This window comes from Urocitellus parryii, chromosome 4 (assembly GCF_045843805.1).
Source record: "Urocitellus parryii isolate mUroPar1 chromosome 4, mUroPar1.hap1, whole genome shotgun sequence".
NCBI classification, from domain to species: Eukaryota; Metazoa; Chordata; class Mammalia; order Rodentia; family Sciuridae; genus Urocitellus; species Urocitellus parryii.
This window is the reverse complement of record NC_135534.1, coordinates 88,983,639-89,011,426: the sequence shown is the minus strand read 5'-3', so window position 1 is coordinate 89,011,426 and position 27,788 is coordinate 88,983,639. Positions and strand designations below refer to the sequence as shown.

General features: G+C 34.1%; 1 protein-coding gene across 1 annotated transcript in view; it reads right to left on the bottom strand.

Moving 5' to 3' along the window:
• Cntn5 (contactin 5) overlaps nucleotides 1-27,788 on the bottom strand; it is a 663,533-nt gene that overhangs the window by 73,873 nt on the left and 561,872 nt on the right. The window contains exon 14 of the mRNA XM_077797318.1: nucleotides 22,280-22,400. Within this exon, the coding sequence (XP_077653444.1) occupies nucleotides 22,280-22,400 (121 nt within the window). The remainder of the gene's footprint in view (nucleotides 1-22,279; nucleotides 22,401-27,788) is intronic.

The following is a 27,788-nucleotide window of genomic DNA, read 5'->3' as shown; positions in this document are numbered from 1 at the left end:
AAGAGGATTACCCTCGCTTCCTTTCCTCCCTTTAGGTGTAACTCATTTCCATTTGACAAGTGGAGCCTCCTCTTTGACCCACCTTGAATCTGGGCTGTCCTGTATGGATCCAATAGATAATGGTAGATGTGACACTGTGTGACTTCTGATATAAGGTCATAGGAAGCTTTGCCTTCACACAGGTCTCCTGGAAGGCATGTTGTGGGAAACAAGTGAAAGTTTGGGACTCCCATTCTCTAAGGAAGTCCAAGTTAACCATGTGGAGGGGCCTATGAAGAGGTAGATACACCCAGCTTGCCTCCAGCTATTCTAGGCATCCCAGCCTAGGCAAAGTGAGGAAAGAGACCTTCAGCTGATGCTGGCATCTGCATGAGAATCCTTAGGCATGAACTGCCTAGCAGTGTCCATTGGCTGCCTAAACCATGAAAGCAAGAAGTAGATGGATTTTTGAAGCTACTAACTTTTGTCACAGCAATGGCTAATTGGAATAGGCTTCAAAATGCCTTGTTTTGACAATTTGCCAACAAATTCATTTATTAAGCTGTTCTGTAGTGTTTCATTTCATATATTCTAATTATTCATCTCTTCAAAGGAAATTTATTAACAACTGCCTATGGGAAGTCTGATGAGAAACACTGAAGAAACAACTATTCAAAAATACACCTTTCTGAGCATTAAATTTCTAAAAATGTTAAGATTGGCTCTTTTAAAAAGTCAAGATATATTTTTAATAACGGGTACTAATTACTATAAAGCTTTGGCTGGAAAAATATGTTCTTGGAAATTTACAACATAATAAAGCTTTAAGTTCTTTTTATTCTATGTGTCTATTTGCCAAAATATGGTCCTTAGCAAAATAATCAGTGACAGGGATAAAAATTTATGTACCCAGGATACTGATTATGGCTGTACAATTATTTATAATTATAAACCATTCTAAACAACTAATTGTCTAATAATCATATAATGTTTAAATTATAAATACTTATGATAAACTATTAGGCTTCCATTAAGCTGTCTAGTATTAAAGGCTATTTAATAACATGCAGAATGTTCATAATTTAATAAGTGAATAAAATGGATTACAGAATTGGATGTAAATATGAATGTTATCAGTTGTAATGTGACAAATATGCAACAGAAATACTGGAGAAAAATAAATCATTACTTGGATATGGGGCTAGATGATTTAAACCTTATTCATATTTGTTTGGGTCTTCTAAGTCTATAATAAGCATATATTGATTCTAAAATTATTTTAAAAATTATTTTAGAGAAAGTTTCTATATTGTGATGTGTTAAGTGTTTTCCTAAGGATATTCAATTTGACTAAACAAACATTCACTGAGTATCTAGTAGTGTGCACCACTGTGAGCAACCACGGGAGGTGGCAAAGGGGAAGTGGTTGCCAAAGGATAAGATGGGGTTTTGGCCATGTGTTAAAATCCAGTGGCAGAGAACCATCTTTCATTAAAAAAATAAAGTGCTTTAGAAATGTATTTCATATCATGGTAATACTTGTTACATTGGTTATAATTATTTTTCTGTAATTTCCACTCAACATGGTACTTGACATATATTAGGTCCTTAAGAAATATTTGCAAATGATAAAGCAGGAAAAGTGAAGGAAGAAGAGGAAGAGTTATATTTTGAATTTGTAATGTTGTATAACTATAAATAAGAAATTTTAAGGGATGGGGTTGTGGCTCAGTGGTAGCATTCTCGCCTCGCAAGTGTGAGGCCCTGGGTTCCATCCTCAGCACCACATGAAAATAAATAAATAAAAATAAAGGTATTGTATCCAACCACAACTAAAAAATAAATATTTCTACAAAGATGTTTTAAAATAAAATATTAGACAAAGATGCTATATAATATTTTTTGTGAAATTATTAGCATAGTGATATTTTTTCATGTTTAAAATGGCAATACTAATGAAAGAATAGCTACCTATGAAGAAAGCAATGTGATTTAATAGTAAGGTTTATTAGAACTTAGAGTTTTATAACCTGTAGATAGATAATTTTTCAAAATCCTGGTAGATATGAAAGATTTGCGAAGAGATTACTGTAATGATACTCCTAAAAAAAAAAAATACTGGTGGTCTTATTTACCTCCTAAAAAATTATACTTTTAAACCATAGTAATAATGAAAATAAACTATCATTATTTCATTTGTCTTGGCTTGTCTATGACGTACTCCTGGGGAAATATTTTTAGATACTATATACTGAGTGCTTCCTTTGTATATTTATAGCTTCCTTTGTATATTTAGGAATGAATTGTACTTACATATTAGTAGTCAATATTTTGTTTTTAATACCTGTTAATAATAGTCCTATTTTTACCATCTTTTGACTTAAACAATCAAGCAATAAAAGTTTTCTTAAAAGCATGTTGACATCTTTGAACATAGATTGGGAGAAACATATCTTACTGGCAACTAATGGTGGCAGCAGTAGTATCTGCATCTGATACAGATGCCATCCATTTAGCAAAAATCTCATTACACGCTATACATAGCTGTAATGATTCAGTGTCAGATGGGCAATAATCTGGAATGTTTTTTTTTCTCCCCAGGGACAATGCTGTTATGTAGAATCAGTAAAATAAATATTTATTGGAAAATAGAAAATTTAGAAAAACAGGCATAGTCTGTTCATATCTTCATGTTGAGCATTACAGAGCAAATGACAGTCCCCAAAACCCTCAGTCAAGGTTCTGCCCAGTACTGCCACCAGATGGCTGGCAGATCTACTCATTCTAGTGACCTAATGTTCAGTTACAAAATTTTCTTTTGTTGAGGAGCCACTGCCTTTTAAAGCTGTAAAGTGAATTAGATACATTTCTCCTCTAACCTCTAACATGGTGATTATCATACTGGAGACCTGAAACAAGGACCTGAGGCTTCATAGACTAATTCATCAGCATTGCAGATTCTCGGAATTTTTAACTTAACTGAAGTCATCTAGGTCAATTATTATTATTTTCAGATAAGGAAGGAGTACCTGAGACAAAATGTCTCAAAGACATTGAAAGTATCTTCCTGCTTTTGGGGGTAAGGATTGGCTATAAAAACATGAAGTAGGGATAGGTTTTTGTCTTGATAACCAGTCACATTAGTCCACTTACTACAGTGTGGTAGCAATGAGCTATGTACTGACTACTTCTGATAATATTGCTGGCACTTCCTATCTACCACTAGTTGTCCACTTAGAGTTCTTGTGGTGTGAGCATCTGACCCTTCACGAAGAACACTGAGGGACCTCCTGCTAATGTTGAGGCTGACTCCCAAGCCGAGAAATATTTCTGGCTTTTTCTCATCTAGATAAGGTCATGTTCTCTGCCTGATTCTAAGACTTACTGATTCAACAAATTTCCCTATTATGAAACATTTATTACCTTCTAAATGTATTCAATTTGTTTTCATGTTTATTTGATTTGAGGGACTCTCCTTGATTTCCTCATGCAGGAATTTTAGAAGTAAAATTAAAGTTTGTTAGAATTCAAAATATTTAATGAAACTTTGTTTCATATCACTTAAAACTGAAGTGAAAATTTGGTACTAAATATGCTGCATTGTTCTAAATTTGTTCTATTCTTAAGCCTGTCAATAATTCTCCAGGGCAGATGTCTTTTCTAAACACATCCAGAAATATGCAGTAGAAAGGAAGGGAGCAGCATGTCAGTTAAAATGGAAGTAAAGTCCTTCAGCTGTCCTTCTAACATGAAATGAAGAGGAGGCTTAGTGACTGTCCAGAACACAGATGAATAAAATCAATAATTCAGACTACAAGGAAATTTTATATATATATATTTTTTTATCATGCATGTAACTCATCTCCAGTGAACCATCCACTACAGAAGTCTACTTTCTATAGACCCAATTGAAAAGGCCATATGTAAACATCAAAATATTTCAATAAAAAGTAATATTTAATCAACAATGTGACTAGATTAACAACTGGTTGTTGAGGTTTCTACCAAATTATGAGGAATTATAGTATGCCCCTATGTAGGAAGTATGGTATTATTGACAGAATATTTTTATGTAAGAAAATATCTCCTGATATACTCTTGACATACTGGGATGGCTAAGTCCAACCCCAGGCAGAATGAAATCATTTCTTCTTTGTCCTCATTGTGTCTCATGAAGCCTGGGTTTTTTCTTGGGTTTATTTACTGTTATAACTTAAGTGAACCTTTCCTAACGTTTTGAATCCTGTCTGTGTAACTTGTCCCTCAGCATGAAATTCTGGCCCCTCCTGACGTTGCCTATTTAACAGCTATTTAGACTTCATATTTCAAATCTCTGCTCAAGTTTCACCTTCTTAGGGAAATCTTTCTGACCACCTTGATAGGTAAATTTACTGTACTTTATGTATTTATTGTACCCATATACTTTTCAGTCATAGTTGAAATAAAAATTGAAATCTTTTTTACTTATGTGATAATTTTATTAATGGGGGCTCTGCTCTTTAGCTTGTAGGTACAAGTGAGCTGGAATTGTGTTCTAAATTTATTTCACTACTGTCTTCCTAGTACCTAGGACACTTCTTAAAACATAGTGTGTTACAATACAGATTTGTAATAAAGGATTGAATAATTTTTATTAACAGATTAGTATAGCTATTGACTTAATATTTGTATATCTTTTCACTGGATATCAAAATATGAAAAAGTATTTCATATTTACAAATTATATAGCACTATTCTAAAAGAACACCCTCTCATATATGTATATATGTTATGGTAGATATATAAATCTCATGTTGCATTTTAATCTTTCTTAAATACCACTAATTAGATACTAACCTGTCTATGGTATATTTCTTTAAAAAAGGAGGAGGAGGCTGTTTGTGTCTTTCAAACTTTGATTTTGATGAGCAATGAAAATGAAATTTCTGGGCTGTTTGTAAAGAAAATGTGAATTTTCTGAGCTTTACCTAAAACTACTGAATTTCAATTTCTATGATTACAGCTTACGAAACTATATTTTGTACAAGATGTATAGGAAATTTTTATGTATGTATTTCAAGAAAAAAATGATCTATAGAATAAAAGAGTTGTACAAAGAATCAGAAAAAAAATTATTATAGTCCTGACTCTTTACTATAAAGGCTTTAGCGCCTTGGGCAGATTTTTGAAACTCATTAAGTCTCAAATTTCTTACATTATATAGAGACGATGATGATACTAGTCTCATTGTGAGTACCATGTAGGGTAACACATGTGAAAAGTGGTAAATGATTGCAATACTAGCATTAACTTGGCCTCTCACTACTTGGTAATTTTGACAATATCAACTTCACAAGGCATTTCTTTCCAATGAAAATAAGAACTCATGTACACATGTGATTTCATCTAAATAAATGTGGAAAGATATGTAACTAATTTGAAAACAACAAAAATGTACTATTAGCAAATTCAATATTTTATTGGGAGGATGGAAATAGGAAAGATGGTAGAATTAATTGGACATAACTTTCTTATATTGTATGTAAATATAAAACCAGTATAACTCCACATCATGTACTACCACAAGAATGGGAAATTATACTCTATGTACATATACATGATAGCAGAGTGTATTTTGGTATAGTATATCTAAACAGAATATGAAGTCTTAGAAAGTTCAGGCAACTCACCTAAAATTGGTACATAATACTACAAAAGTGGGTTCAGATTTGAGTCTCATTTTTATTTGCATTTATAACTTAGTTTTAACTCCTTGTTATTCATTGTCATGTAGCACTATTTCAAATAATTCAGCAAAGACAACACATAGATTTCAGAAGATTAAAAGTTACGAGCAGAGACAAATGATTTTTTTTTCAACTGAGAATGAATTTATAGAAACAGCATGTTAGAGATGAAATGGTCTTTGTGGTTGACTCTCTGTCATTCATTTTACCTGTCCCAGAATTCTGTTGGTAATACCTCTTTTTCCTCCTTCCCATTATCTGGGTTACCCTGATTAGGCTGTCAGTCTTGACACTCTCATCAATCTAGTGATTGGTTTAGACCTAGCTTCCAGAATCAATCAGATCAGGGTAATCTTAGAGCAATGGGTGTTGGTTCAGAAGAAAGAACATGATCTAAACTGGTATGACCAGATGAAGGGGTGGACATTCATTGTATAGTTGGGGGAGAGAGGCTAGTAGCTTCTGTTGCATGTGAACAAGGAAACATTGAGATTCTTTCTTATTCCTGTCAATCAGCCTATTTCATGATATTACATAATAGATGACAGAGCGAAAAGATGGAAGTACCATGGTCTTAAGGAAAAAGTTGATATTCTGAATTGGCCAATTTAACCCGCTTTAACTTTCTGTCATCAGTCTATATATTTCCTATTTTTTCAGACAATTTGAGTTAGGTTTTGTAGTACTTGCAACTGGGAGCATTCTTGGATATAAACAATAGCTCAGAATTCCCTTGGTTTATGAAGGATCAAAACAGCAATGATTCCTTATTTTTATTAAAACTGGTTATATTATTATAAAAAACCTGAAAAGGTTAGTCTTCAAAAGTATCTACTGTAAAGATACAGTTGTTGGAACTGAAAAATGACAAATTGATTGAAAAAAATAAAAACCTATGGAACAGCTGACCAACTGGAAGCAGACAATTGGGTAAATACAAAATTGAAAGGAATTACTAAAATGGACTAAAATTTATCTATAGGATAATGGAAACATCACTTTTGAATAGAGAACTCAGACTCTTTAAAGATAAGAGTGCTATAAACGATGTATTCTTATGATCACAAACATTGACAAAGGATTAGAAATCCAAGAATTTAAAGCAAAATTAAAACCACTCATTTTACAAATCTATGATCAAACATTCTGCGTGTTTCTCTTTGCTATTTTTATTTTAAAAACTAATCATGAAAGAATCTGCTGTAGAAGGACAAAGACAAAATGTCTACTTGACAGCTTTGAGAGGTGAAGGCTGAGCAGAGGACAGCTGAGACTTACGTTCTCATGCCATTTTCTAGCAATATGACTTGAGAATAAACTTTGCATCTCAGAGGAATGGCAAGTTCATTAGATGTGGAGGCTGGCAGGATGAGTTTTTCAGCAAAGATTCCAAGAAAACAGTTGCTATGGACTAATGTTTCAAGATAGAAAAGGGGATTTGTGTGTGTGTGTGTGTGTGTGTGTGTGTGTGTGTGTGTGTGTGTGCAGGGGGTGGGGTGGGGGAGTGAATAAGCAAACAAATATGCCCAAAGACTGAAAATTTCAAACTATTTTGAATAGAGTCAGAAGATAGCTTAAGTTCAATCAGAGTAGCAGGATTTATAAAGGTGGAGAAAAGTAGGCTGGGAAAGGCAATATTAGGGCAGTGAGTTTGAACTTAATTATGCAGGTAGTGAAGAACCAGGAAATGTTTCTGAACTGGAGGTGGGAGCCCTTATAGAGAGGATTTTAGAGTAGAATGAAAGAATATTCTAAAATTTCAGGCTTGAATAAATTGGTATAATTGAGAGGGTAACTAGAGGAGTTTTTCTGAAGGTTTCTTTTTTTTTCAATTTAAAGCAATTAAGTTTAAGTAGAATAAATTCTGATGACATTGGAATGCAGAAGTGGTAGGATGCTAGTTTGGAGCCAGAAGAGAGTTGAAATTTCAAGAATAGTCATTCTGGGCAATGTGATGAAGAGTCAAACATGAACAGTGATATTACTGACCAGTATTGAGAATGAAAATGAAGTAAAATCTAGTGATGTTACAGGGACTGAGTTAATAACTATTTCATTTAGATTCTTTATCCCTTATGTCTGCTAATAATGAAAAACAGGAGATACAGATTAAAAATAGACATGAGAGACATCAAAGAAGTTGGGAATTTCAGGTAGGAATTGAGTTAGGTGTAGCTGGTGACCACTGGAATAAAAGGAAATCCAAGTAAAAGAGGAAGACTCAATAAAGCGGGGAGATGGGCTGAGGTTGTAGCCTATTGGTGGAGCGCTTGCTTGCCTAGAACATGTGAAGCACTGGGTTCGATCCTCAGCACCACATAAAAATAAATAAAGGCATTGTGTTCATGTACAACTAAAAAAAAAAAAGATGGGGAGGCACCTACTGTAGTGGATTAAAGGAAGCTGTTAGAGGTTTCATGTCTCAATTGTGATATTAATATACACATGGCAAGTTAGACCTAATGTAGGTCCCCCATAGCTGCAAATAGGGGAAAGGAGTAGGGTGCTGGCCCTTAGTTGGTTGATATAGTAAATAATTTTTTAAAACTCCGTTATTGAACTTATAATTTTAGAGGAACACATAGTCTTTTATTTAGCTTTCCTGTTTTATTTATCATATACTCCAAGTATCCAGAATTCTGTGTGTGAATCATTCTTAGCCATTTGCATTTAGTTTTTATTTTTTTTAGCTTTTAATTGTGCAATATATTTATACATAATAGAGGAATTCACCATATCATATTTATACAAGTGCATAACATAATTTGATCACATTTCTCTGGTTCCAATTTAAATCAATAGTTCTTATGAGAATGAGTATGTGTGTATGTATGTGTGTTTTAAGAATTGAGTGGAAAGTAGAATGGAACTATGAAAAAAAGTCTGAAGGACTTACAGGGAGTGTTAAACTTCAAAGAGAATTCCCGAAAACTCTCACCACAGCATTTTTATGTATTTCACTGTATCTGTGCCTATACTTTATTGACATAGGATGTGGCAATATGTGTAATATTAAATGTCTGTTACTATTGTTTATTCAATTATTATGCTATCTTCTCTCCATTCTTCCCTATTTATCTCACGGGTAAAATTTAATCTCTTTGGGGGAAAGTATTCCATATTAATTCACTCATACATTTAATTATTTGTTCAATAGTATTGAGAAACATTGCCCTGTGTTGAACCCTGGGGCTAAGGGAGCAAATGGGAAGGAAGTTTCCCACTCTTATGACATCTACAATTATGGTGAGGAAAAGGAAGTAAATAAATGAATGAGATCATTTTAGATGGTAATAAATGCAATGAAGAAAGCAAAATGAAGTGAGCATCAGGTGTTAGGGGACACATTAGAGAAAGCCGAGGAATAAATAAAAAGAGCCATGCAAAGATAATGAACACTTTTGGGGGGATAAAATTCCTAATTACTAATGAGTGCGTCATGTCAGAAGAACAGAAAACTGGTGTGGTTACAGAATGGTTAAGTAAGAGGAGGGAGAAAGATGATAATGTTGGAAATATCAACTGATGCCATATAATAGAGGGATTTGAAGGTAAGAGTAAGAAATTTAGATCTTAGAATAAGAGGGACTTGGAAGTCATTGGATAGCATAGGGGAAAGCCAAGGGAATAAAGTCTTGAAAACCAAGGAGAAAAAGTCTGCTGGAATCCCTCAGAGGCTGTAGAAAGCCTTTGTTCAAAATCTTTTAAAATTGTTAAAAAAAAAAAGTGTGCGTTTTTTCTTTTCCATAGGGCTTTGTAACAAACGTCAACTGTGATGGTTCATCAAGTCACTTTTGGAAGATGGTATTATCAAAAAGTAGATGTCAGTAGATGTCGGTGACATTGGCCCTCCCTGAGGATTCTTTGGTTGCTGGTCTCTTGCAATCTTACTTAGAACATGATGATTCTTCTATTAGTAGGCAAAAATTTTTTAAAAAAGATATCACCCACTCCCCTCACACCAGTCTTATAAGACTAGAAATTAATGCATTATTCCGAAGTTTAATTTTATAACATGCAGTTGTCACTGGAAGGCTGGATTCTGAGTCAGGATATAAGGAGCTATGTGATTGATTCAGACTAGTGAGTTGTAAGATAAAATGACTCGTGTCATTTTTGACTGAAGCATTGAATTGCCAATGTAACAGTCTCCAGAACATCATGTTTAAAATGTTTATTAAAGAATTTTCTTGTTTCATTTTTAGAGAAATACAAACACTTCCTGGTCAATTATCACAAACATCAGGTGAAAGGTAAATTAACGAACAATTCCAGGAGGTGAAGTAGGCATAAATATTTAATGTAGTTTTACATGAGTTGAGTTGAACACACTTTATTCCAATATAAAAGTAATACTGTCCATCCATCGAGGGTGATCTTTCTGAAATGGAAAATAGATATTTTGAATCTATTGTACAAACTGTCAAGAATAATTAAAAATATTCAACTTGTTTATTTAAAAGCTCAAGCAATCCACATGTTATTCTGAAATTTATTTATTAAACTAGGATTACATAAATTCTAAGAACAGATCAGTAAAGAAATCCTGTAGGAAAGTTCCATATGAGGTGCTAAAATATGCAAGGTACCATGTTTCTGCACAGCTTTCTATAAATCCAATGTTGGGTTGCTGTGTATGGCTCATTATGATTCTCAATGCAGATTAAGAAAATCATGGAAATGAGTAATTTATAGATATCCCTGTGATTTACTTTCACAAACATACTATGAAAGAAATTTGGAATTATTGTTCTCCTTGAAAAACTAGGGCAACACATTTATAAGGCCATTTTCCTTAGGATAAGTATACACTTGACAATACTATGGACTAAACTCTAAGTGGGACACTGGATTTAATGTTTTTTTTCCTAAAGTATAAATTTTTACTTGTTCTCACTTATTTAGATTTTCTTTCATATTTTTTTTCTGGAAAGCAACATGAAATCATATTTTTCATGGTCTTAGAAATGAACAAGAGTTGACAAACATGTATCCAGGATCTGTAATTTCATATTTTTACTAATTAAACAAATCAGTAGTCCTCAAATGACTTAAAAAAGAAGAAGAAATATTACTCCCTGGGTGCTTAACTTATCCAAAAATGACTAAGCCATAATGGAGGGAGGGCTGTCTCATTTTTCTTAGGTGACTGCTGGTTTATACTCTCAGGATTTTGGTATGCAACTGTAGAAAGAGCATTTACCATTAGATCTCAAATCATGCTAAAAGATGGCTATTTTCATATGGTGATAGTAATCTTGGTAAAATCCTGATGCCACCATAGAACTCATTTGGAGAAATGAAGACATAAGATCTTCAGATGCACTTCAATAGAGCAGTCTTCAGACTGCATAATCTGAAACAGATGTTCCCTATAACAGATGGATTACAGGAAGAGTCTGTTCACTGGGTATGATCAATGTTGCTTTTTAGCTTGACAACATTCTGTGAGATGAGGTTTTGATGTGAGTATATGAGCATTATTTCACTGATACACATATCAGGTGATAAAATGTTTATAACAGTGATTAGGTATTAAAAATGAAGTTTACTAATAATAGGTTTATTTCTTGAGTTGGCATAAAAGAAATAATTATATGAACCAATAACCTCCTGAACAAAACATGTAATTTAAACAGACTTGCTTTATGCCACAGTTTTCTGTGATTAATGAACACTTAACCAAATCAGAATGCTGTCAAAAGAGAATGCTGGCACTTCTGGTGTAGATAATTATGTGATTTTCAAATTTAAAAAATCCTCTTTCTTTGTGATTTTATATTTTTGACCAAGAAGGCTTTAAAATTTAAGATATAATTCAAGAGAAATGTCAAAGTCACTCATTCTATTTGGTTTCATTTTTTTTAAATATGAGTATTTTGTGTCAATTCCATTTCACATTTACTTTGAAGCCTTTTAGTTTTCTTGGAGGTGGTGAGAAAGGCATTCTGCTAATTTTTACATTGCTTCCTTGCCCACTCAACTGAAGGTATGGGGATATTTTATGCAAACACTCCTGGTATGAATATTAATATCTTAAGAATATGTATACATTTAACTGTTTCTTAGTTGTGTTTTATTGTAAACGTATTTGAAACACTGCAGACAGGAAGGAGATGATGTCAAAATGCCTTCTATCACTGAACAGGGTGAACAAAACAATCAGAATACTATTGGCTATTCAGTCAATAGATAATGAATTAGGGTCTCCCTTTAAATGTAGACCATTTTCCTGACCACACAAACCATGAATAGCAATGGTTCAACTCCTTAATCCTAAAGATAAGGAAAATGAAAATTCTTCCTAAAATTAAGACTTTCAATAATATCTATAATTTACAGAGAAGCATTCTATTATTTGAAATTTCATTCTCTTATTTAAAATAGCAAATTAAATATTATTATCCTCCCTTTTATATGAGGAGGCTAAATCCAAAAGAAGTCAAATAACTCATCCATGGTATGCTTTACTGTCCAGAGTGAGACAAATCCTGGCCCGGGGCAGTTTTCTAATGTGACCATGTGTTGGTTGGGTCAACATATTATTATAGGGATTTTAAACAATTTGAGTTGTTTTTAAATTATGCTATTGAGATTCAATTAACATGTACTGAATACCAGCTCTGAATTAGGTCCAGTGCTCAAGCAGATATAAGACTTTTTCCCCCCCAAATTTAGCATAAATACAGCCAACCTTTCTCCACTAGTTTTTGTCAACATATAACCTGAGATAGAACACTGTATCTCATCTTTGCAGTGCCTACACTTTTGAAGCTAATAGAGGTTATTCTCTATTTTAATGAATTGTTCTTTTCTGAAGCTAGGAGCTAGTTTTTCATTTTTCCCTGTTTCAAGGCATCTCAGCAGATCTGCATGTTTCTAAAGGAAAAAAAAATGCTTATCTACTTAACAGAGAGAGTAGAAACCTACTTACTCATGACTGCCAATCATTATATGTTATGTGTCAAATTAGATTTTTCCCATACTTGCTAAGCAGTAATGTAAATACATTTTAATTTTAAAAAAGTTAAAAAACACCTTTTCTTTGAACGATTTTACCAAGAGCAAGTAATATTTTTTCTTGGCATTTATAGACATCATCTGGTGTTCAGTCTCCCCTACCCACCCCCCACACACTCTTTCACCTCACTTGCTCTAACTCATTAGAGAGCTAATTGTCTTTGTAATTCCAAATTAAGGAGTACTTAGTGAAACGAAGACATTACCTTTGCCAGGTGTTTGGGAGGACAAAATTCAATCTGCAGTAAAAGTCAAGAGAAGTTTCTTCTGATCAGTGCTAGTCCTTTTTGTCTTCAATACTTGGATTTTGTATTGTTCAATGAAGAATATGAGACCAGGCTACATAATGTATAGTGTTACCTAAAATCAAGAAAACAATTAAAAATTGAGTATCTTGGAACATAGACTAAAATCAAACAAAATTTCTTAATAGGGACTGAAGTAAACTTACCAATTTTCCCTTTATTCTTGAAGATGTGACCTGTCATTGGTTGACACTCAAAACTTCTACTTGGAGCTTGGCTCTTGGTGACCACATTAGGGTTATCAAAAATGGGCTGTACAGTATGAATATGCTCTATAAGACCTTATGTTTCAGGTTTCACAAAATACTACTCAAACTTAAAAACCACACTAGAACAGTATAGGTGACAGTCACAGGAAATAGAATGTATTCAGAAAAAAAAAACAGGTCAGTTTTACATGTGATTGGCAATTGGGTAGTCATGTCTATACAAAGTATATGAAAAGTGAATAAATAGGATGATTCCCCCCCCAAACTTTTCAAACAAACAAATTAATAGATAGATACAAATTCCTTTCTATATTTTGCTTATGGAATATTGGTGTTGTTAAAACCATCTTATTTAATGTTAAAGACTGTTTTGTTTTTATGACTCATGGTATAATTTACCTATACTTGGGCAGGAAACACATCTAAGTGTTGAAAGAACTGTAGCAGTTGGAGTGAATATCAAGTACTTTCTAAAGCACCTGGGAGTTTTGTTCTTGCCTCATAATTGTAGGGTTTGCAAGAAAGTTTAAAATGAGAGAATAAAAAGCAACCATACAGAAAGAGATCTATTATTTATAGGTGCTTAATGTTTCCAAAGGTGTCTTGTGCAGAAGTGATTGTTTGTTTCTGTTGAAACCCCAGGGCATCTACATAAAAAGCTCTACAAGATTCTGAAAAAAAAACCAGTCGTTTGAATTTAAAATTTTAGATGATAGGCAAGATGTGGGGTAAGAAGTCCAGACAGTAAGGTTAGTGACTATTCACATCAAGATGTAGAATAAAGTGGTGCCCAATGATGCCATCTGTGATCACATGGGCAAAGATTAGGTACTTCAGAAGATTAGAGAATGTGAGGCCTTCAAACAGGTGAATGGGCACGAAAAAGTGCTGCATTTGCAAACTTATATGGAGTTACTGTTCTTCTCTTTCTTGGTTCAGTCATTGCATTTCCTGTAAGATTCTGCCAGCCTTTCATCTCTTTGATAAAAATTCCAACTACTAGGCAAAGCTTGTCACTCCATCCTGGTTTCTTACTATAGTCCTTTCTTCTTTTGTGCCCTCCTCCCTCTTTCCCTCTCTTTCTTGTCTTCCACAGTTATTAATATTTCAGGAATTATAATGTATCAGGAACTGAGAGAATATACAGGACACAATGTTGAAGAGATAGAAATGACCTGACACTTGACAGGGAAAGAGGTACAAAATACTAGCTCAAAGCCAGCCCATCTGGGCTCTCCTCACTATTCTTTATCTGTCAGGGTGACATTCAATAAGTTCCTAAACCTCTCTGTGTCTTGATTTCCTTACCTGCAGATTAGAACTAAAAGTAGTACCTCTCTCACATTGTGTCCACATAACATGCTAAATGGATGAAGTGAAATAATTCATATGGAGTCTTTAACACAATGCTTGACATTTGGAGGAACTTAATAAACGTTAGCTGAATTTTAAAATAATTATTACTAATAGGGCTTATAGTCAGAGAGCAAACCATGCTGCCCATATACTGGTAAGAGCATTACTCATATTGTGATGTAAAAAGACATGTTCCTCCATATCATACGTTGTCCATGGTTAGCTGGTTAGCTCTGTGCCTGCCACACATTGAATGCTCTATAAATGTTTGATGAATATGTACTGATTGAAGAATGAGTGAGGTTCAAATAAAACTACCTGCCCAAAGTCATTCTGTAAGAGATATGTGTGTGGGGGGGAGTCTCTGACTTTAAATCTTCTGATTTTCTTAAGATTATGCACTGCCTTCACACAATATTGCTTGCCTCTCCACCTGCTGTAATTTGGTTATTACATTCATCATCCATGGAATTTACCCTTGCCAAGTTTATCAGTGACTTCAGAATCACTCTATTCAGTGGTATATATTATTTCTTATTTTACTTGTTTTGTTTACTCTGTTGCATGGGAATTATCTTCTCTCTCTGTTTAAATGATATGATTTATTTGGATTTTTCTCCTAGTATCTGTCACTGGCAGCCATTTCACAATCTCCTTTGCAAATCTCTCCTCCTCTTTATCATGATACTTCAGTACTTCCCAGGATTTTATTACCAGCATTTCCCTTATTTTTCACATGCTACTTTGTAATTTCATTCCCTTTTGACTCTAATATGCTGACAGTGCCCAAATCTACATATCAACTCCAATGTTTCTCTTCTGACCTCCACAGGCACAAACCTATTTGCTTATGGAGATTTGTCTCTGGAGAGCCTCAACTTAAATGCTGTTCATTTACTTAGCATTCACTTTTCTCAGAGTCTTCCTGATGACGTGAATCTGATCAATCTGATCATGATCATGAGTAATGATTGTTTTCTTGGGTTGGGGCACATAGTTTATCATATAAACCAGGGCAGCTTTCAAAGTGAGGATGCCTCATAACCAAATACTCTGACACTCTAAGTATGACTTGGAACTGCCTTAGTCTGACCCAAGGAGGGGATCTGCCTCCCATTGATCATCTAAGCATTAAAACTGGCCTTCATCTTTGCTTCCTCTTTCTTCTTTAGCATAGTCAATAGGTTGTCAGTTTCTGTAGATTTTATCTCCATACTATCTTTTGGGTCTATACCTCCTTTTCCCTCCCCTTATTTTCTTTTCCCAGGCCCTTGTTATTTCTCACCAGAATTACTGTACTGTGCCCTACTTATTCGCAAGCCACTGATCTGTAAAGCACTCTCTGAGGTTGTCCAAAGGATCTTCCTTTAGAGCATATCTGATCATGTTCCTTTCCTGATTGATCCTTAAGTTTTAGCATAAAAGTTCCTTTTCATGGCATCGGAAAGCATTCATACACAATTCTATCTTACCATTTCTTCCTGTTGCATTCTAGAACTTTCCTGGTATAATGTAGGTACTCATTAAACAATGAACCCTACACACCAGGAATTTGCCTCAAGGTTACATAAATGGGAAGTGACAGTATTTTTGTATTATGATGTCTGCATAAGGAAAATAGGAGCTATCAGTGGAACGAATTACAGAGTGAAATGTGATTACCTTAAACTTTTGACTCAAAATATTGATGATATAAAACCTCAGAATTTTTCTCAAAATGAGTAACGTCGCAATCTTTGTTTCAAAATGCTGCCATCAAGAAACTTGAGAAAATCTGTCAGTTGATGTAAATACCAGTGTCTAAAAGAGAGGTTGGCTTCTTCCAGCAGGCACTTAGTATTTGTTGAGTGAACTAAATGCAAAAGATTCAGTCTTCATCAGTGTGTTGCCTGTATACAATGATAATTCATTTATTTGCTCTTATTGTATTTGCAGATATACATGTATGTGCATGAAAACTACTTCAATCATTTTGGTCATTCAGGTCACTTCAGTTAACTGTAATTTGAATCATCCAAACTAAAGTGGTGTAGGGAATCCAAATACCTGATTATCAAAATATGTTACCTTTTTAGTCGTTTGTTAAAAAGTTCTAAATAAGCAAACAACCACATACAAAGTGAAAGACAAATGAAACTAAACTGCTGTTCAATGTCTAAAAGAAATTTTATAGTTGTCAAGCAAACCAGTTTATGTAGACAGAGAATAAGCTAGTAAAAGAAGTGATTTGTTTAAGCTGTTTAAATTATCAAATTCTTGTGTAATAGTGAACTAATACTTCCACAGTGGTATAGGATAGTCCAATAAGACATTGCGTTAGGGAGATTAATTTTCTTTAAGAGGGTGATACCTCTATTTTAAAGTACTGTTATTTTGGTTTTTGGTGCTGAGGATCAACCCAAGGCCCTCATACATGCTAGACAAGTGCTCTATCCCTGAGCCACATTCCCAGCCCTGTTTTAAAGTTTTTTTTTAAAATCAACTACATAACATACATTTTCAAATAATTTATGTTTAGAGAAAAATATGTTATTAATATTAACTAAGACTAAATTACACAGAAAACATTAGTCAGTGTCCTTTGATCTCTAAATACCAACATATTGGCAAACCCAGCTCTGCTTTAAGTAACTATTAGCTTTTTTCTTATTTGTGAAAGACTCTTGAGTCCAGGTCATAACTCTATCATATAAAGGCCCAGGAATTTTCCAAGTATAATAAGCTCATTGTATGTTAAATAAATATATAATTAGGAAATAAAAACTGTTCACAGTCCATTTTCCAAAGATGCTTATGTAAATACATGTGCCTTTTTAAAGCTTGGAAGCTTTCGGAAGTGGCAAGGTACCAAAAATGGACAGGTATGTCAAGTTAGAATCTGCATAAATCATAAGATTAGTGCTGTGAGATGTGAAGATAGAGAACATAAGTGCAGCTTTAATTCTTAAATCAATTAGTATGTTAGAGGTACATTGTTTTCACCAAGTTTTAGTTTCTCATTGTATTTCTGAAACTGATCATACATGCATTTTTCCAAGGGCAAAAAGAAAATTCTCAAATATTCCCTTTTTGCTAGTGAGAATCACAAGAAAAGAGAACACAAAGAGAATTTGTATAGTATTTAATCATGGGTTACCAAATTTTGGTTTCTATTCTGGTAGAAACTGGTATCTTTAGATATTTTTCAACTATTTGAAGACAAAATCATTTAAATTGGCATTAAATTGTCTAGTTTGGTAGTTTCATCTACCTTAGCATAGGTTTTTTAGAGTTAAAATTGAAATATAAATATTTAAAGACAGCATAATCAAAACATGGCTTTTTGGGTGAAATAACTGTGTGTGTGTGCGTGTGTGTGTGTGTGTGTGTGTAAAAGCTCACAAAAACTTGTGATAAAAGGTTCAGTACTCTAATTTTATAAATGAGAAAACTTCTGTTTTCTATAATTTATTCCTTCCCCCTGCTAAAGTTTTTGTTGTTGCTGTTCTATAGAGGAATACCTAATTTAACAGCTATGGAGGCCACTAATCTTATAGTTTCAGGGGGCCCTGTGCTTTGATTAATGTCTTACTATGCTAAAATTTTTACTGATTTTTAAGAAGTAGCCTCACATTTTCATTTTGTACTGAGCTCCTCCAATTGTGCATATGGACCCACTGCAGACTTATTTTCATAATCTCTTACTATGTCCCTGAAACTTACCTGGAGGCACTTCTCTGGTCTTTCTCACCCCACTTACAAAAATATCTCTCATTCTCTAGTAGACTAGAAAATGTTGAGCTTCCTAAAGTTTCTTCATATTTTTGATCTGAGTGTTGACATTAGTGCAGGATGAAGAGCCAGGTGCTAAATGAATGGATAAATGAAAAGATGAACAGCAATTTATAAACAAATGCCTGTTGACTTATTTCTTTGGCAAAAAAAGTCAAACTTTTAATGGCTTCAAGTTTGTGCTGAAAAGTGACTAGGTGGTTTAGGAAAGATTAGACCAAAAATTTTCAAGGAAGAAATTCTTGGAAAGAATGAGTGGACTTGAATTGATTGGAAAGGTAGAGAAAATTAGACTGACAGGTAGAACTCTGCTAGGAATAAGAAGTGATGGAGTGGAGTTAGAGGCAGAGGGCTAAAAGCAGTTAGAGATCTCCCAGCAGTTTGCATCCCAAGGAGGATTCATTCTTTTCAAATTCAAGTAAATTCATGTTGGATTCATCTTGTAAGTTGTGATACAGGAAATAAAAACAGTCTAAGTTGAGGAAAGGCTGTGTGTTCAGAGGAAACTTAGAGATTACTGATTCTTCTTTGATTATTCTCAGAGTTTCTAGACCTAATGTTTTGTATTAAGAATAAGAATTATAAGGATATTTGAAGAGTGAATTTCTTATTGCTTCCTCTGCCTCTGAACAGAATAGAAAGAACTCAAGCTCTGGCTCCCACTTAGCCTAGCTTAGTTAAGCACATTTTATTCTTTAAACCATGATAGTTTTCTACCCTTCTAGTTGCTTTGGGAAACACATTTCTGACATTGATTTCTATGAAATAATATAACAAAAAAATGAACACTCCTTTCTCTAGAATCTTTTAAATTGTGTTTGATCACTTCTTATATTGCTTGAGAATATCAATTCTTTACAAATGTGTATCCCCTTCAGGGATAAATTTTTACTAATATCTCTGGATGGCTTATCTTCCTTTCCCTGGGTAACATGATACAGTCACCTATGGCACTGTCTACCCTTGCTTTCTCTGTTGTTGTTATAGCATACTTAAATAAGTGCTTGAAATTGTACGCAGATATACAGGTGCAGCTTTAATTTCTTTTTATATCCAGAAGAAGATTCTTGTCAGATGTTCATTCACTCTCGTATGGCTCTCCAGATTGTGCATGGTGCTATGATAATGCTGGCTCACAGGGTGCTAAGTTTGTGAAAGCAAGTGATTTTATGCTTCAGCTGATTATTTATGGAAAATTCAATTTTTAGATAATGATGATAATGGTGGAAGACAGGTGAATAATAGCACTGACATCCAAAAGCAAAATAAAGAAAAAGTGTGAACAATCATTTGAGGGAAAGATAGCCCTTAAGATACTTTATGGGGAGAGTAGCATGGAACACTCAATTCTAAACAAGCAATGGGGAGGTCATGTCCTCCCCCCACTGAATGCCAATTTAGTGTGCTGGTGTGGCCAGATAAGAAGTGCAGGCTTTGGTAAGATGAACAAAAGAATGTTATAGTCAATCTTCAATTGGAGAGAAAAACAACAAAAAGGAGCTTCTTTCTATCTAGAAGAGGAGAATATAGATATATTCCCCTGGTATTTCTACTGAAATAGAATCACAAGAATGTATTCCTCGCCAGCCAATTATTTTCCAAGTATGATCAACATTGAATGAAGTGAACTGCTCGCTCTAACCAGTGTATTCTACAAACAGATGGTTGGAGTTTTCTTTACTGTTCCCATCTTCCTCTGATTCACATTTGAATAACTGTGTTTTAAAGATTCTGATGCTAAAATTGTAGCAGTTATTTAAAAAGCTTAATCCAGAGTGTTCAAGCTTTGCTCCTGCAGGCCTCCTCTAGAACATTGCCCTCAGTTTACAACTGAGGAGATTGGAGGAGAGGGAGAAAAAAAGCTTGGCCAAGTAAAACTATTTTGAGTGTATATTTTGCAAGTCAATATTAAAAACAGCAACATTCAAGAATCTAAGTTCCTTCAATTATTAAGAGCTGTTAAATTTAATAATATTGTTAATAAAAACACCAGAACTCTTTAGTTTAGTTTTTAAATTTGTCTGAGAGTGGCCAGGCAGAAGAAGAAATCTATTTTTTCCTAATTTTGAAAAAAGTAGTGCAAGTATATAATCGAAAATTGGCAACTTGATCAAACTCACTTCAAGGGAAAGCTTGAGCTGAATGCTACATGAATATTCAGACAATAGCAACCTGTTTGAAATTGCTATTGGGTATAATTCCAAAATTTATGCATTTTATCATCTCCTAGGCATAAAGCCAAAGGCTAAAAGAGCAGAACATGAAAAAGTTGAACTTGAATTATGTTCTAAACCCTGTTGAGTTTAATTTTACTTACAAAGCAGAATGTTAGTTTGCCACTTGAATTTGCCCCTTATAGTCCTGTAAAAATACCTGGTTTCTTGTTATCAGTCTCTAAATTGCAGTATTCATTTGGAAAGCTCCAATTTTAGGAGCATCATTTTAAATTACTAGGCAAGTGCATACAATAAATACACATAATCTAAGACATACTGCAGCAAGAGAAGGCAATTCTATAAATTAGAGTACTGGGTGGTTTGCAGTTCCACGAGCCTTGTAATGTCGAAGGCACTAGGGGAAATTTTTAGTGGAATGAAATGTATTGAAAAAATGAGCACTTTAAAAAGTTGGTGTTTCATACTGTCATACAATACACATTCTTGATGTAAATTTGGAGAAAATATTGAAACTGCTTTCTGAACAGAAACACACAAAAAATTGAATAAGTGCTATTCAGATATATACTTTTTAAAGCATTTTTCTTGAACCAATAATAGATGCACTACCAAAAATCAGTAAACAGTTGGTGATACAACGAAGGGATGATTAAGTTCACTGTATGCCCTTGTGTCTACCATACAAAAGTTTTTGTAATCATTCTTAAAAATAATTCTAAAATACTTCAGATGTATGTAAAGTCAGTTAATCTAAAACATAATTTCTTCCTATAGATTATAAAATTGTTACTTGTAGACAACGTACAAGAAATCTAAGCATGCAATACTCATGTCACTCAAAATATGTTTGAACAAAATCGAAGAGGCACTGGGTAGTCTTCTGGTAATATTCTAGTCCTTATAGTTATCTGGTGTTCTTGTATTGGACACATGTACACTTATGAATTTAGAAAATGCCTGTAGATATATTGTACTTGAATATAAAGCTAAAAGAAAAGGAAGGATGGAAGGAAAGAGGGATGGAAGGATGGAAAGAAGAAAAAAAGTGAAAGGAGAAAGGAAGGAAAATAGAAGTATGCTAAGATCTGCTTTTCTCATACTGGGGGACACTGTGCAAAACGAAATGAGTGTTCTGGTCATTTACTTAATTGAAATAAGACCTAGCTTCCGAGGATTGCAGAATTTGATGATCTGGCTTTTAATTGGAAACCACTTGACTGTCTTTTCTACACAGGGAGTCAGTATGTTGACATTTTCAGACTTTTAAAACATCCCTGTCACTTAACAATTGTAAATGTCACCATCTTACACATGCAGTTTTTCTGTTTTGGGAAGCCAGATTTAGAAGTTAGTGGAGGAAAAGCAAATTCCACTAGCTTTGCATTTGTAAAACACACAAACACAGTTTTATTTTTTTCTCTATAGTCCAATAATTGTCTTAGTATCTCTACTATTTCGAGTTTATGCTTGGCAGTAAGTTGGTTTGACACTCAGTGATCACTTATTGCTAAGAGTGTTTTTGGACCCTGAATTTGGATCTGTAGGTTTCGTCTGTTACTGAGGAACAGTTTTCCATGTAATCTCTTCAAAGGCAAAAGGTTAAGCAAAATGACATATATTGTAAAATTGAAAGTAAAATGCATAGTACTGATGTGCTCAAAGTCCATGCATTTAAATTCCTTTGTATGATAATTTATGGTGATCATGTCTTCAGACTGCACTATTAGCATACTCACCCCTAACAAGAAGTTCTGCCTCATCTGACACACTGTCTGCTGTGGTCTGTACCCTGCAGCCATATCTCCCAGCATGCATCAGAAGGATGTTCCTGATCATTAAATCTGCAGAGGATGCTTGCTGAAAGAGGGATGAAGTGCCAGTTTAAAATGTTGCAAATCTGCCTAGTTCAAGGTGGTTTAAGGGGGGAACTTTGCATATTCAAAGGGCCCAATTTTGGCCTTACAATTTATATGACAACAATTCAGAAATCAAACATGCCCTACCTTAAGGAACACATGGAAGTTGTTTTTAACAATTGCTAATAAGGGTTTGAACATTTAATATTGCATATAATGATTTAGCAGCTAAGATATTGAAGAAATATTTAAATATGCACAAACAAACTCTTTAAAAATAGAAAAACTAATCAGTAAAACATATTGCTTTGCTATTCTGAGGCAGGCTGATTTTTGTGGCAAGAAAATTGCACTAAAAGAAATAGCAACTTTTGGGAAATTAGTTATGAGAAGGTCGCTGTCAAAGGATGATCTCTTGTGGCTTTATTGAATGGTTCCTTTTGTAATACACTGTGGGCAACAGATTGAGATAGTACTTAGGTGACTGCTAGTTCTGAAGCCACATGTCTTTATTTAACAAAAATATATCCCTCCCGTAGTCTCCCATAGTCAGGGAGCAGGGTCAGCCTAAATCTTTGTTAATGCAGTTACAAAACACAAAGGAGGCTCAAAACACCTGATTCTTGTTGGAAGCAAGATGATTAGAACATAGTTGAAGAATAACTGCTGTTAAGGAGATCAATAAATACCAGGGACAGTATCTTTTGGCTGTATTTTTTAATGGGATCAATGATGATCCTACACTTCAGAATGGCTGGTACAAACCTTTCATTACTCAATGCCATCTTTCATTTTTTCTATCAGACAAGATAGACTGATTGTGATCAAGTGAAGATCTTTTATTTACTACAACTCATATGGTATTTTTTTTCTGGTAAAGACAGCAAAAATATCCAATACTCCTTTCAGTTTCCATGTTGCAATCCAAGAACAAATGAGGGAAGATGCATGCAGCTTGAAATGACATCTTTGAAGAACTCAAACCTTTCCTCCAAAAACCACTGAACACATGAAAGAATGTTTAATGAAAGTCATAAAGAAGCCACCAGATTAGAGTTCTTTTATTTTTCGATGAAATGAAAGTGATTACCTTTAAAAACATAATGTGTTTGTTCCGGGAGATTATTTAAGAATTTATTTGTCTTTGTTTTCAAATAGATTAATGGATTTTGTGAAAATAAGTCTAATTTCCAGAAATCCTTTGGATTCTTTCTTAGCATTCATGGAAAAAAACATTATGTAATTGTGAACATTTTACCACTCAAAGAATTTGTTTCTCTCAATTAATTTCCTTACTATATACTATGTTTTAGTTAATATTTTTTTTCCTGGTACTTAACTGTTTTCCTTTCTTGTCAATATTATGATAGGAACTTTTAAGGGTATTAATGTTTTCTCTTAAAAAGTAATTGTTAAGACATGGTCTGTTTAGTCATTTACAAGGAAATGCTTCATGGTGAGACTGAATTGAAATGTCATAACAATTATTTCATGGAATGTGTTGTTTGTCCAGTGAGGGTCTATGCTGCTAATTTCCTTTGGATAAATTGTGACTCTCAAATTCTAACAAAATTCATTTCCTCATTCCCACTAGACTAAGTGTTCATTTCTTTAATATCTTAAAAGGAAATGTTAAATCCTTTGATTTGTAATGGAGAAACAAAAGCAAACTCTAGACATTATAAATAATAATTCAGTTTCAAATCAACATAATCCTATATTGTAGGAACGAGCTCCTTCATATGTACCACTATATGTAGTGTGTCTGCCTTTGCTCTCCTCCTAGATTTCTACAAAGCTGGTTTAATAGGTTACTCGGTTAATAAGGATCCAATGTGCACATTACAGGCCCAGAATGTATTTCCCTGTATCCAATGGGAAAGCCAAGGAGAACCACAGAAAATCGGGGAGGATTTGATTCTTTTATTTCCTAGAAATAACACTGTAGGAAAGACTACAGATTTTGCTTGTTCTTTAATATAGTTCCACAAACCTATTGGTATCAGTTAAACAACAGAAAAAAAAAATACTGATAAGTCATTTTTCAGGCTCACATTTTTGAAAAATTATTTTGTAAAATCTCATTCCTACAATTGAATAATTGATGTTTCATTTTGCAGACTTTTCCTCCCAAATAATTTATTTATTTTTGTCCTGGACGAAAGTCCTCAAATCTTTTCCTTTCTGTGGAATTACATTTAAAGTGAAACTTAATGGGATGGAGAAGAGATTTAGTTAAAATCACATAAAGGTCTAAAGAATTCAGGGGGTAAAGTATAGATTATCTTTAGTTGGCTGTCCTTTAATGGGTTCCTGCAATTAATAGTGTGCAATGCTCTCTAAACAGGCCAAATCTCCATCATAATCTATCAGGAACGCAAAGTCTACAGCCTCCTCCATATTTGTCAATGCCAAGGCTATTTGAAGAATTGAAATTATCTCATTTTGGACCCATTCCTTCCCTCTTGGATTATATCTGCATTATATTTTTAAAATCCTAAACTGGGAAGATTAAAAGTAAAATGAATGGATTGTGAACACTAAACCTAAATTACCCTTTCAGTAGATTTACTGTTCTTTCAAGAGAAGTAATGAGAAGAATTCATGTGGGAGCCCATTATCCTTAATCTCAGCCCACAGTATGCTGTTCCTGAGAGAGAACCTCTGCAATTTAGTGCACTTTTAATGAAATGGTTACTTACAGCAGATGCTTGCTTTCCTAACCATAAGCCTCATTTCCACTTTTTATCTCTTAGGAGTTATTCTCTCTTCTTTATTTTTTCTTTGTTTTCTCTGACACTTGCTTTATTTTCAGTCTTATTTCCCTTGCTTTCTTTGGCTTTGTAAACAAATCATGTTACCTGTCACTTCAAATGAACTTCCTCACAACCAGTGCTTCGCACAGTGCCGATGCCTAACACAGCTCATGGCACACAGTGGGAGCACAACACACACAGTGTGTTGTCAAATGAGTTAAAAAGTGAAGGCTTTTTACAAAAGAGGTGTTATGTTCATGCTCTGAGAGTAAGTAGCATGGTTATATCATTTACATCTCCTGGTCACATGGTCTCATTAGAGCAATTATAGGTTATTGTGATTTTTATTTACAACTTTGAAATAAAACAGGAAAGCTTAGTTTTTCCATCCAAGCCCAGTTTTTTTATTAGCTCATACTTTGACTAACTGTCCTGCATATCTGTACATGCAACTTATATGCCTAAGTAACGGAAGCTCAATAAACTTTGCTGTTTTGTGTCTGCTCACTCTTGCCTTTAGGATAAAGTCCAATACCTGTTTATTTCAACCTAAAGGCTCTTTAGAACACCATTCTACCTCCTGCAACTGAATTCTGTGGTCCTGTAATACCAGTATTATGGTTTTCTGTACTCAGGAATTCTTTTCTGTACATGCCTGATTGCACAGTTTTTTGTTTGACTGCAGACGTTCCTTCTCTTGTCTTGGCCTGAGAGATACTTGAGGCTCAACTCATGCCCTCATCTTGATAGTCTTTCTGGACTGTCCCCAGACTTCCTTAGTGTGTCACCATTAGGCTGCTATGTCACTTTGCTCATGTCTCTGATCTGGCACTTCCATTCTGGGAAGACTCTCCTCCTAGGTCCATCATGGGCATTCCCAGAGCAAATGAGGCACCAGGGCAGCTAGTGATAATTTAGCAAGCTAATGAATGGCCTGCTTCCTTCCTTACCTGTGGCTGTCAACAACCCCCCACTTTTTTTTCAAAGAAATTAGGAAGTAAAATAGGAAAGTCTATAGAGGAAGACAGTGGGAGAAAGCACTTAAAGAGTAAATACAAGTTCGGGAATGATACAGAATTGTGTGAATTCTCGCTCTACCACTAAAGTTCAATACCATTAGATATTGAACTTGGGGAAATTATTACTCAGAGATTCAATGTGATAATGTGAGTAAAGCCATAGCAGTGTCTGGTACATAGAAGGTATTTTATAAATGGTTTTGTTTGAAGGGCACTATAACTGTATTCTTAACCAAGAGGAAGATTTCTTTTTAATGTGTATTCCCTCAACAAACTGGATATCAATGTTTTTCATAGCTATAGTCAGTTTTAAGTACTTACCTTTATTTTAGATGTAATTTTCCCCCCATCCCTTTCTCTTTTATGGTATAATAGAAAGCCATTGGACCTAGAATTAGATGACTGGAATTCTAGCCTTGGATCAGCACCTTCTGAATAGCCCTGGGACTCTGGAGAATCAGTTTATTGGGATAATAACACCTACACTATCACTCTCAAGGAATATTGAGGAAAACCAAATGAAGGAATGTACTTGCATGAACTATTGGGACATGCTTCAAAAGCATAAAGTACTCTTAAAGCATTTGGTGTTCAGAGTAGAGCTGAAAGCTGTGCACACGGAAAGCATTCAAAGAGTGGTTGCAGAAGGAATCATTTAGACAATAAAATAACTTTTATTCTTGTAAATAGTTAACTCATGTTGAATGCCCCTGCCAGAATATTGTGAGGGATGACAGTTTCTATACCCTCACTTAGGGTTTATTTCACTTTTTCAAAGGTTTGTGTAGGACATTTCCAGCATGTCCGTTTCCTGATAAGCATGAATATAAACCAATCTGTGTAAAGCAAAGTAACATGGCACATAAATTCTATCAGATGTAATTTAAAAAACTTTATCTAACATGAAAAGTTGGAAATAAGCTATGAGGTATGGATTATGATTATTATTGGCATAAAATCTTAGTTAAAATACTTTCTTTCCTAGCAACAGTATTTCTGATTCCCATAAGATAATATGTTTAATAGTAACCAATTATGACAGGGAAATAACATACCTATTTCTTCTTAGCAGTGTTTTTCTGAAACCCCCACAGTACAGGGTTTGTTTAGATTAATGATGATGAGTTTTAATATTGTGTTTTTTAAAAAGAGTTGATATTTTCTTCCTTAAATAAATGGACATATTTATCTAATAAGTGCTCTACCACTGAGCCACAACCCCAGCCCAAGTGCTTCTAAGTTAAAAGATGCTTGGAATATATAAAGTCATATAATTTATCAACCTAATGTTTTCTCAGACTTATTCTTAGCTCCATTCTGTCTTTTGGCAAAAGTTTATCTCACAAGACTACTAAGAATATTTTTCTCTTTCTCCTTTTGTTGTTTTATTCAGTATATTACTAATTCAGTAGTCATTTATTCCTAATGTGCTAAGCTTGGGGTATACATAAATATAAATATTAATAAATAGAAATATTAATTGCTTATAGTAAAAAAAGATGTCTCTTCTCTGATCCTATGGATGTTGATTCTCTTTTCAGTGGCAAGATATATTAACACTCCTTTATCTAAGATGAATGTAAGTGACCAATGCAAAAGGGTTCCACATGCAGA